The 12237-nt window shown below is 38.5% G+C and overlaps 1 protein-coding gene across 3 annotated transcripts in view; it reads left to right on the top strand.

The window, feature by feature from the left end:
• Positions 1 to 12237, top strand: part of TMTC1 (transmembrane O-mannosyltransferase targeting cadherins 1) — a 291956-nt gene that overhangs the window by 42418 nt on the left and 237301 nt on the right. For all 3 annotated transcript variants that reach the window (XM_056797671.1, XM_007502836.3, XM_007502837.3), the window contains exon 2: positions 3197 to 3374. In XM_056797671.1, the coding sequence (XP_056653649.1) occupies positions 3197 to 3374 (178 nt within the window). The remainder of the gene's footprint in view (positions 1 to 3196; positions 3375 to 12237) is intronic.

Genomic DNA, 12237 nt, shown 5'->3' with positions numbered 1-12237 from the left:
AAAGAATGCAGAACAAATGTAATGGACATAGAATATGTACTCTAAACAACTCTCTTTCCTTTGATAGTTCCATCTCCATATCCATACATATCCTGAGAGAGAAAGCTATAAGTAGTTTGCATTTACAGGCTTGAATTCAGCTTAGAAGAGAAGTTGGAGTTGTTTGAATAAGTCTACAATTCACCTTTCCTTCTGCCTTTTGCTCCTCTGTATTTCTCCAGACCTAAAGTGATACGTGAAGGGTTACAGGTTCTTCCAAAAGAAACCTTCCACTTAGAACTTGCTAGGAAAGCAGCCTCTTTTTCATTGAACCAACACCATCTGAATAATTCACAGTAATAATGTGGGGCCAAGATTTGCTACTCTACATGGTTGTTCATCTTCTACTCCTCCTTTAGCTCTGGAGATATATGTTTTCTTGTCTCTACATTTAAGGTTATACGGGGATTGAGGACTTTGATTTTTTAAAAATTCTGTACTTGACAAGCAAAAAAATTTATACATAAAAAGTAGATTAGGAAAAATTAATATATATGAAACCTTGAATCTTTTATTTATAACTTACTTGAAAATTGCAACAAATTCAACATTGTTACTTCCAAAGCTAAACTACTTTTCAGTGTTTCCTTCTAATCTTTCTCCTCTATACATTTAAAAGTGACTGGTAATTTATGAAAAGTCTTGTGTGGTCTGCAGTCCATTGACTACCTTCCATCCCTACCCATGTCTGTATGTGTATGTTTATACAATCAACTTGCATTCCCCCTTCACAGCATTATTGTGAGGAAAGTGCTCTTCAAAGCTTCAAGTTAAAATGTGTTACTAAATGATCTATTATTTACATCATAATTATATCTTTGCAAGACAGCTAGATGGTGAAGTGAATAGAACACTGAGCTTGGAATCAGGAAGACTCATCTTTGTGAATTCAAATCCAGCCTCAGACACAGCTGAATGGCCCTAGATACATCACTTAACCCTGTTTGCCCAAGTTCCTCACATATAGAATGAGCTGGAGAAAGAAATGGCAAGCCACTCTCCAGTTTTATTTTTGTCTTGTTTTGCCAAGAATCTCCCAAATGGGATCATGACTGAAATGACTAAACAACAACAAATTATATTTTTTACTTTTTAAGGTAAAATAACTACATGTAGTATTTTAAATTTCTTTCAAAAACGAAGCTTTTTGGAGTAGATCCAAATTGACATTGTATCTGTGGAGAAGCCAAGCAAGCAAAATGCACAAAGAATGTGTCCTGTTTCCTACTTATTAAACACTCATTGTTTCCTCTGAGTTTATAACTTGTGACTCTGTCTCCATTACTTTCTCTCCAATGTAAAAATCCGAGCCTCAGGAAAGGATTTTATGGCTTGTACTCTAGAATAGATAATGCTGTTTGAATTATCTTACTCTGATCCAATACCTACAAAATAGGGAATATGTGGAAATTTTAAGTGAGAGTCAGTTTGTCTGGGTTGTTTGGACTGAAATTGAAACTATGGCAAGTGAAAAGATGGTCTCAGTAGTAGGAAGAGCTAATCCTCGTATATGGAATATAAAATATGTCAGTCAAAACAGTTGTGGTTAGTAGGAACTTACAGTTTATGATCAATTGACTAAGCTTTTAAGAACACAGTTACTTCCATGTAGTTATGAGTGATTAGAACTTTAACTCAAATCAGACTACCCAAAGGACTTTTGAATGTCGTTATACATTTAGTACAGGAGAGTATTTGTAGAAATAGGCTTTTATATCTCTATCAATAGCTTTCTCTCTTTCTTTGGTTCTATTTATTTGATTTTTAATAGTAAGATTTCTGATAATTTCCCAAATCACTGAGAATTTTTAGCCATTTAGTAAAAAAAAAAATTCAGTTTGCTCATTTGCTTATACTTTGATGGTTGTTGCTAAAAAGCCTTGTAGTTTCTTGAAAACTTCTTTGGGATAATAGCTAAATTGTATTTCTATTTGCATAACCAGTGACCCCATGGGAACAAATAGCATTTTTGCTCTGTGTCCCAAATGTGTATATAAGGAATAAGCATTTATATAGTACCTACTATATGCAAAGTGCTATACTACGCTCTTTTAAATAAATAATACCTCATTTGATCTTTACAACAACCCTGTGAGGTGGGCGTTATTATCTCCATTTTAAAGTAGAGGAAATTGAGGCAAATTGAGGTTAAAATGACTTTTCCAAGGTAGTATAGTTAGTAAATATCTGAAGATGGATTTGATTTCTGGTTTTCCAGACTCCAGGGTCCGGCATGTTTTGTCTGTTCTCTAGTTTCTGTGAATTGTACTTAAAAATTAGTGTAACACTTACTTCTTATTCCTTGGGGAAAACCCAGCACTGAAGAATTGCTTTTTGAGAAGACTCCATGTGAGCAAATGACTCACCACTGTTAAATGTGATTTTTTTCAACCCCAAGTGTGCTCCCCTGTCCTTTAGGAACTTTCTTTGGGGGAAGCCTGCCTACCCCTACCCCATTGACCTGACTGACCTTAACACTGAACTGAATAATAGACTTTGAGGTACTTGAGGATCCCAGGTTAGATAAGATTAGTAGTCAGTCAAGCCTCAGGTACCCTTTTTTGTTTTCAAAGTTGAAAGCATCTTTTTGTAGCTAGTGTAAAGCATCATCCTTTTCCTGTCAGTCAAGCCCTGGGCTCCTCCTTTCCTTGTATCCAATGTAGAGTTAATCAATCATACTTTCCTGCCCTTTGTTCCCCCAAAAGGTATATAAGACCCCCAAGTTCTGTTACTCTTTGGAGATTCATCTTTGGCAGTGCATTTTCCCAGAGATACTGTTCATAGAGTCCCAGAGCTTTGTTTCTGTGTGATATTTAGCGCTTGGCTCTGTGTGGTGGCCAAATATTAAGAACTTGTCTCTTCACCTGATTAAAGATTTGTTTTTTATGACTACTTTAGTAGTTCTGTGTTTTTCCAAGTTGACTCCACCTATCCCTTTGTTTTTGCCATGATCCAGTGTTATAAGCAATAATACTATTGGCCATTCTTCCCCTACAATACCCATAACTAACCAGCTGTTAGAAGTTATTTTTAACCTAATTAATTGAATAGTTTGTAGTCTTTTGTAACAATCTCCTTCTTCTCTGAAAGCTCTTCTGGTAATGATTCTATATTTTATTTCTAATAGTTTCTATGTATGTGTGTGTTTTTCTTTCAGGTTAAATGCATATTTGGCTGGCATGAACCCATTTTATTTCCATGCAGTAAATATAATTTTACACTGCTTGGTGACTCTGGTACTAATGTACACATGTGACAAAGTTGTCTTCAAGGAACATCGGCTTGCTTTTGTTACCGCATTGATTTTTGCTGTGCATCCCATTCACACAGAGGCGGTAAGTAGCATCAGTATTGGAAAATAATACACAGCTGGGTGGCTCAGTGGATTGAAAGCCAGGCCTTACAGGTGAAAGGTTCTGGGTTTAATTGTGACCTCAGACACTTCCTAGCTGTGTGAACCTGGACAAGTCACTTAATCCCCATTGGCTAGCCTTTAATGCTTTTATGCCTAGGGACTAATACACAGTATTGATTCTAAGACAGAAGGAAAGGTGGTTGTTTTTTTGTAATGAGCCCCCCACAAAGAAAACTAAGTGGATATTTCTCCCTCCAGTACAAAATCACATCAACTCACAGTGATGTCATAAGAAGAAAAAATATAACTCAATAAGAAATTTTCTTTATAAAATATAACATTTACTTGACAACTTTATACAGACTGAAAATCACTCTACTATTTCTACTAACAGCTTCACAATTAAAGGGCCTCATCATTAGGAATGGAATACAGCAGCTCATTTGAAGAAGACATGAGCCTCACAACCTGTGTAAGAAGATAGCTACATTGTTGAGGCTTGCCATACTGAGCTATTGTTCTGATTCCAAATTTCCAATTCATCTTTTTCTCCCTCTGCTCTTATGTATACTATTCAATTGGCTTATTGTACCAATCTTTATACATTTTTCAGGAGGGCAATGAAAATTTAGAATTGCATTTCTTTAGCAAACCCACAAATAACCTGCAACCTACAAATTCTGTTCTGAGGTCTTTAATTCAAGACAACTCTCCTAAAGTAATATTATTTGTTCTGTGTTGGTTAAAAAGCTTGTCTTGAAACATCTATACTTGCCATTCCCTGCTTTCCATTTTGGGCAGCTGATAGCAATAGCTGTCTTCATGGAAAATGGCTTCTTGCTTCTCATGCACTGTTTCTCTTTTTATTTTAAGGTCATTTTTGTGAAGGAGCAGTAGGTAGTTTTAAGAAAAATGGCTTTCCAAGTAAATTTCAATGGCTAATCTTTTAATTTTTCTTATCAATAACAATCACAATACTGATATATTAATATCTGACTGTTTATATAACTTTTTAAGGTTTACAAAGCATTTTTCTTATAATTACTTGTGTAATATGTAGGGCAAATACTATTTATTCTTGATTTACAAATAGGAAAATTGAGATATATGAATAAGTGACTTACTCAGGGTCCCAAAGCTAGTAAAAGGCAAAATTAAAGTTCCAGAATAGGCTTTCATACTCTTAAAATCAATTCGCCTCTTTCTATGTATAATAATAAAATTAAAATTATGAGGCTGCTAGTAGCTTCATAACTTTATTAAATCAAAGTAGCAAAAGTAGTAAGTAGAGGGAAAGATAGGAGAGAGGTAGAGAGTTACTTAGCTTTCTACTCTATTGGCTGCCATAATGGATTGAAGAGTTCATCCAGCCTCCATGCTGCAGCCAGAAGACTCTTACTTCCTGCTGGGTCTCCCCTTATAAGCAGTTTTCTCCACCCACTAGCTCTCTCACGTCACATTTGTTGCTTTCCTTCTAATTTTGGTAAAGAGGGTACAAATGTGGGAGCAACCAGACCTTAGAGGATGGAGGGTGTTCATCTCTCTGGAGGTGATTATGGAAGACTTCATGGAGGAAGTGACCTTGAGCTTATACATTTGAGGGTAACAGTCCTGAAGTCATATCAAGCTCTACTAGCTCAAATCTCACATTCCTGACATTGCCTCTTCCCAGTTTGAGGTAGAAACTTACTATCTTCTTTCACACTTGTTCAATCCAATCAATAAGTATTTATTAAGCATTTATTAAGTATTTATAAGTATGTGTCACATACTCCACTAGACTAGGGATACAAATTTTAAAAATGAAACAATCTCTACTCTTAAGGAGCTTACAGTTTTTTAGACAACATGTATACATATACATATATACAGACTAAATATGTTCAAAATCATGGATATATGGAGGTACCTAGGATAAATTAGACCCACTGAGGAGAGCAGCCATGTCTGTAAATTTGCCTGAGACTGCTGGCAGGGTCCAGATCTCTCACACACGGAGGCACTGCTGTGCACAACCAAAGGTCATGCACAAAGCCGAGCCATTACAAGTGTCTTATCTGAGGAAATGTCCAAGGCTCATTGTTTTCATAAGCCTCTAAGAGATATTTATGTTCTGTTCCTGGGAAAGCTTCGGATCTCTTTTACCATCCCCTCACAAAGAACTTTGTCATCTCACAGGAAAATGTCTTACCAAATGCACGTCCAACTTGATGTATGTATTTATTGTCTAACAGAACCCTCTCAGTATAAAAGTTTTTCTCTTTGTTATAATGAATGGAGATCATGGAGCATGTGCATCTTCTCATCTGACCCTTGCTTTGTTTGTTCCCCCCCCCCATGTCAGAACCCTGGCACTCTACACATAGTTCCCACTACATAAAATAAATTGAAGATAGGAAAAGAGAGCTCTGGAGAGGTTTTGAAAGGGGCTGTGTAAATTGTCTTGCAGAAAATGAGGAATTCTCTGATGTAGAGATGTGTAGGGGGTATAATCCAGGCATTGCAGATGGTCAGTACAAAGGCATAGAGATAGGAAGTGGAGTGTTGTGAATGAGGAATAGAGCGGTGGCCAGTTTAGTTGGAGAATGTGAAATAGGAAGTAATATAAATCAGTCTGTAAAAATAGGTAGGACTCTAGCTGTGGTGGACTTTAAAAGACAATAAGAGGAATAACTCAGTGGCTCAGTGGATAGAGAGCTAGGCCTAGAGATGAGAGGCCCTTGGTTCAAACTTGACCTAAAACACTTCCTTGTTCTGTGACCCTGGGCAAGTATATTGCCTAGCCTTCACTGCTTTTCTATGTTGGAATCAATACTTAGTATTGATTATAAGATAGAAAGTAAGATTTTTTTTAAGAGACAATAAGAAGAGTTTTATATTTTCTCCTAGAGGCAATAGGGAACCCCTGGGGTTTATTGGATAGTGAATGGGTGGAGTAGCATGGTCAAATCTGAGTTTAGAGAAAAACACTTTGGCAATCTGTATGGAGGATGGATTAGAGTGGAAAGTGACCTGAGTCCTGGAAACTAATTGCAATAGTCTAGGAATCAGAGATGGCTAATGTCATGAAAACCCAGAGAGAAGTGAACGTCAAGAAGTAGCCAAAAGAGAGTGGTTAATAGTGTCAAATGGAACAGTGAGATATCAAGAAAGATAAAAGCTGATCATCAGAACTGACAGTGGATGTCATTGGTAATTTTAGAGGAAGAGGTTTCAGTTGAGTAATGAAATTAGAACCAGATTATGAAGATTGAGCAGTGAGAGAAGAGGAAGTGGAAACACTGAATAAAGTGTGGTTGAAGAAGAAGGAGAGATATAGACCATAATTTGAAGAGATTGTAAAGTCTAGTGAAGCTTTTATTAATTATGGGATAAGTTTTGGGCATGTTTGAAGGCAATAAGGAAGGGATCTGTGGTTTGGAGAGATTGAATATTAGAGGTGCACTGACTGGGGGAAATCTAATAGAGAACACAGGAGAGGACATGTAGAAGAGGCTGTAACAAAGGCCACATAATTTTCAGAGTCTGAGGGAAATAGAAAAGAATGGGGAATAACATCAAGGTTTTTTTATTAAGAAAAAAAGAGATGGAAGAGCTCATAGAGCATGTCCTCTTTTCTCAGTAAAGAGGGTCCTCAGAGAGGGTTGAGAAGCAAGATGGAAGAGGTTTGAGGAGAGAAGATAAGGTTGGAAATGGCTTCTCTAGGCAATGAGATAGGGAATCAAATGGAGAAAAATAAAATAATTTCAATGCTTTACTGAATGCCCTGTTAAGGTTAAATAACATGAACTTATAGGGTACCCATTCAGTATAGTTTCATTCTAAACCAGTAAAACATCTTTCTCCAACATGTATTAATTTTATTCTAGAAGTAATAAAGAGCCAGTGGAGTTTATTGAATAGGGAAGTAACATGTTTTGACCTGCACTTAAAGGAAATCAGTTTGACAGCTGTGTGGAGGACAGATTGGAGTGAGAAAAACTGTGAGGAAGAAACCCCAATTAAGATGCTGCTGTTATAACCTAGTTGCCTTTTACTTGGAATAATGTAGTAGCCTCCTAATTATCTACCCAATTTCTTATTCTCTCTAATCCATCCTCTACTAAACTGTCCAATTGATATTACTTCAACTTAGATCTGACCATATGAACACACACCTCTAAAATCTTTAGTGGTTCTCTACTTTTCTGCCTTTGTGTGGATTCTTTATTTCTGGAATGTATTGACTTCTCCATTCCTACCTCATAGAATTCCTATCTTTGACTGTGAACTCTTGTACAGATTTTGTACTTATTTTACTTTACCTGTTGTATCCTCCAAGTAGAACATAAGCTCCTTGAGGAGAGAGGAGCTATTCCACTTCTGTCTTTTTGTCCCCTGTGCCTACCATGTGCCTACTTGGCACATAGTAAATGTTTAATCAGTTAGTATATGTGAGTATTAGTAAATTAGAATAGGTAAGTAATAATTGGGGAGGGGGGGGGGGAAGGATAGCAATTCCAGGAAGTGTGTTAGATTTAAAATGGTTGAAGGCCTTAAACTGTAACAGTTAAAAGAGTGTTGTTGTAAACTGTAGTGAGTTAAAATGGTGGAAGATATAAATTGTGATAGATATAAGAGAGGGTGAGTAAATTTGACTGCAGAAAATATGTTTGACTACAGTGTCTTGGTTTTAAATCAAATATAAGGTGGTCACCAGGGAAATATTCCAAATTATTCAAATGCCCAAGTCAACTGGGTTTATAGAGATTTTAATTAATACAAATGTGGAATTAAAGAAAAGAGAGAAAGAGAGAAAAAGGAAATAAGTATGAAGGGCCTTAAGCCAACATGGCCTAGACCTGAATCTTAAGAGAGAGAGATCAGTCAGTCAGTCCTTTAACACTCACCACAAGGTCTAAGCAAGGATTCTAGTGACACCAGACCAGCTCCATCTCAGCTGACTTCACCAGAGAGAGTTCCAAAGGGCCTCTCTCCAGAGCCTCCAGAGGGACAGAGTCCCCTCAGAGGAGCTCCAGCGAGATCTCCTTAGAGATTGTCCTCCAAGAGCTTCCCTTCTCCAGAGCCTCTCTCAAGAGATTTTTCCCAAGCGATCCTCATCAGAGATCCTCCAAAAGGATTGTTTTCTCAAGAGATTCAGCTTTTTCTTATATAGGGGTTTTTCTCCTATGTCACCTCCCCTAAGTCCTTACATCTACCAATCACTGTAGACGTTTTCCAAAGGACTGCCCATCTGAATTCCTGCTAAGTCGACAAATCTCCTCAGGAAGTCTGAACCAGAAAAAATGCTGCTGTGCCGACTAATCTCCTCAGTATGTCTGAACCAGTGAAAACACAGCTGAGTCAACTAATCTCATTAAGAGAAAACTTGCCAGACCCTTTTAGGTACCTAGCATCTCATTGTATCAATTCTAAAAAACAGGAATGTCTCAAAGAACTCCTTGCCTTATTAATAAGCATGGGTCCAAGTACTTTCTTTGTTTAGCAAGGAGTTTTCTCCCCTAAAGCAGTCTTAAGTACGGGTGGAGTAGAGGTCCTTCCCATAGCAAGGAGTTTTCTCATCAAAATGGGGAATGTTCCCAGTCCAATGGGGAAATTTTTAACATTCACAAGTCTGAGAAGTTTCAAGGTTTATAAGAGGCAGGAGGGCAAGGAAGCATTAGTCATGCTAAGATTTTTCTTACTAAGGCATAAAAAACAGATTATCTTTATATCACATAGATAATGGAGATCTGTAATGGCTAGGTCATTTGAATTGCTAGGAGTACAAACCTCTTAAAAGTCAATAGATAGGGGACTTCCGGTTAAGATGGTGGCTTAGAGAAAGCTGAAGTTCAGATCTCCGGAAAACCCTTCCCGACCGATCTCAAACTAGAAGCTCCTAAGGCGCCGAAATTCAAAACGATCAACAGCACAGACCCTGGGAACCCTCCTCCTGGACCTGGACCCGGTTCAAAAGGTACGGCTCCCCTTAAAAGCCAGAACCCGAGATCCCTCGGACCTCAGGGGTAGGAGCGCAGAGTCCAAGGCTCCCGGAAGCGGCAGCCGCACCGGGCTCAGAGAGCAGGGTCTGAGGAACAACAACCCTCAGGGTCTTCTACCCAAGTCCCAGTCCGGGTGAAAGTTACTGCCTGGGGCCTCCGCTGCAAAGAGCTGGTCGGTCCGGGTGAAAGTTACTGCCTGGGGCCTCCGCTGCAGAGAGCTGGTCAAAACAACAGCAACCCTCAGGGCGGGCAAGACAGCCTCACGGGCTGGATCCTGCTATCCAAGTCTCAGTGAAAGTCTGTGCTCTCGGAGCTTGGGGAAGCGGCAGCCCATCCCCCCGCAGGCCGACGAAACAGCCTCACGGCCAGGGATTCTGAAGGCAACTTCCGGAAATCGAGCCAGGGGGAGAGTGTGGCCTCGTGGTCCGACCCTTCCATTCCAGTTCCAGTGAGGCATATTCAGTTTAACCCAGGGAACGCTCATAGAACCAACATCTGCCCAGGACTAAAGCCTCTGATCACCAGACAAAGACAAGAAAAGCCAATCCTCCACGTTCAGAGATGACAAACTCTACAGAAGCACAGAAGCCCCAAAATACCAAGAAAAATAAGAAGAAAGGGGCGACTCTGGACACATTCTATGGGGCCAAAATACAAAATACAGAGCAGATAGAAGAAGATATACAAGAAAATTCTCCAAAATCTTCCAAAGGAAATAGAAACTCTCCACAAACACATGAAGAATTTGAATCAGAAAGGACCAAAAAGATGGAAGCCCTCTGGGAGGAAAAGTGGGAAATGATGCAAAAGAAATTCACGCATCTACAAAACCAGTTTGACCAAACTGTAAAAGAAAACCAGGCTTTAAAGCAAGAACTAATAAAGCAAAGCCAAAACACCAAGAAATTAGAAGAGAACATAAAATATCTCACCGACAAGGTGATAGATCTGAAAAACAGGGGGAGAAGAGAAAATTTAAGAATAATTGGACTCCCAGAAAAGCCAGAAATAAACACCAAACTGGACATGGTGATACAAGATATAATCAAAGAAAATTGCCCAGAGATTCTAGAACAAGGGGGCAATACAGCCACTGACAGAGCTCACAGAACACCTTCTACACTAAACCCCCAAAAGACAACTCCCAGGAATGTAATTGCCAAATTCCAAAGCTATCAAACAAAAGAAAAAATCCTACAGGAAGCCAGAAAAAGACAATTTAGATATAAAGGAATGCCAATCAGGGTCACCCAAGACCTTGCAAGTTCTACTCTGAATGATCGTAAGGCATGGAACATGATCTTCAGAAAGGCAAGAGAGCTGGGTCTCCAACCAAGAATCAGCTACCCAGCAAAACTGACTATATACTTCCAAGGGAAAGTATGGGCATTCAACAAAATAGAAGACTTCCAACTTTTTGCAAAGAAAAGACCAGAGCTCTGTGGAAAGTTTGATACCGAAAATCAAAGAGCAAGGAATACCTGAAAAGGTAAATATTAAGGAAAGGGGAAAAATGTTATCTTCTTTTACTCAAACTCTCTTCTATAAGGACTACATTTATATCAACCTATATATACTAATATGTGGGGAAAATGTAATGTATAAATAGGGGGTAAAGAAAGACCAAATAGAATAATGGTTCTCACACAAAGATTCACAGGGGAAGGGGAGGGGAAGAAAACTCCTATAAGAAGGAGAGGAAGGGGGGGGGGTTTACTTAAACCTCAATCTCAGGGAAATCAACTCTGAGAGGGAAAAACATCCAGATCCATTGGGATCTTGAATTCTATCTTACCCAACAAGGGTAAGGAGAAGGGAAAACCAAGGGGGGGGAGGGGGAGAGGGAGAACAAAAAGGGAGGGAAAGAGAGGGGGGAGGGGGAGGGAACAAAAAGGGAGGGACTAAAAAGGGAAACATCAAGGGAGGGGACAAGGGGGACTGATTCAAAGTAAATCACTGGACTAAAAGGTAGAGCCGAAGAAGAAAAGGTTAGAATTAGGGAAGGCAATCAAAATGCCAGGGAGTCCACAAATGACAATCATAACTTTGAACGTGAATGGGATGAACTCACCCATAAAACGTAGACGAATAGCTGAATGGATTAGAATCCAAAACCCTACCATATGTTGTCTTCAAGAAACACACATGAGGCGGGTTGACACCCACAAGGTCAGAATTAAAGGATGGAGTAAGACCTTCTGGGCCTCAACTGATAGAAAGAAGGCAGGAGTGGTAATCATGATATCTGATAAAGCCAATGCAAAAATAGACCTGATCAAAAGGGATAGGGAAGGTAATTATATTTTGTTAAAAGGGACTCTAGACAATGAGGAAATATCATTAATCAACATGTATGCACCAAACAATATAGCACCCAAATTTCTAATGGAGAAACTAGGAGAATTGAAGGAAGAAATAGACAATAAAACCATACTAGTGGGAGACTTAAACCAACCATTATCAAATTTAGATAAATCAAATCAAAAAATAAATAAGAAAGAGGTAAAAGAAGTGAATGAAATCTTAGAAAAATTAGAATTAATAGACATATGGAGAAAAATAAATAGGGATAAAAAGGAATACACCTTCTTCTCAGCACCACATGGCACATTCACAAAAATTGACCATACATTAGGTCACAGAAACATAGCACACAAATGCAAAAAAGCAGAAATAATGAATGCAGCCTTCTCAGATCACAAGGCAATAAAAATAATGATTAGTAATGGTACATGGAAAACCAAATCTAAAACCAATTGGAAATTAAACAATATGATACTCCAAAACCGTTTAGCTAAAGAAGAAATCATAGAAACAATTAATAATTTCATCAAGGAAAATGACAATGGCGAAACATCC

Source organism: Monodelphis domestica, chromosome 5 (genome assembly GCF_027887165.1).
Source record: "Monodelphis domestica isolate mMonDom1 chromosome 5, mMonDom1.pri, whole genome shotgun sequence".
NCBI lineage: Eukaryota > Metazoa > Chordata > Mammalia > Didelphimorphia > Didelphidae > Monodelphis > Monodelphis domestica.
This window is presented reverse-complemented; position numbering and strand designations above follow the sequence as displayed.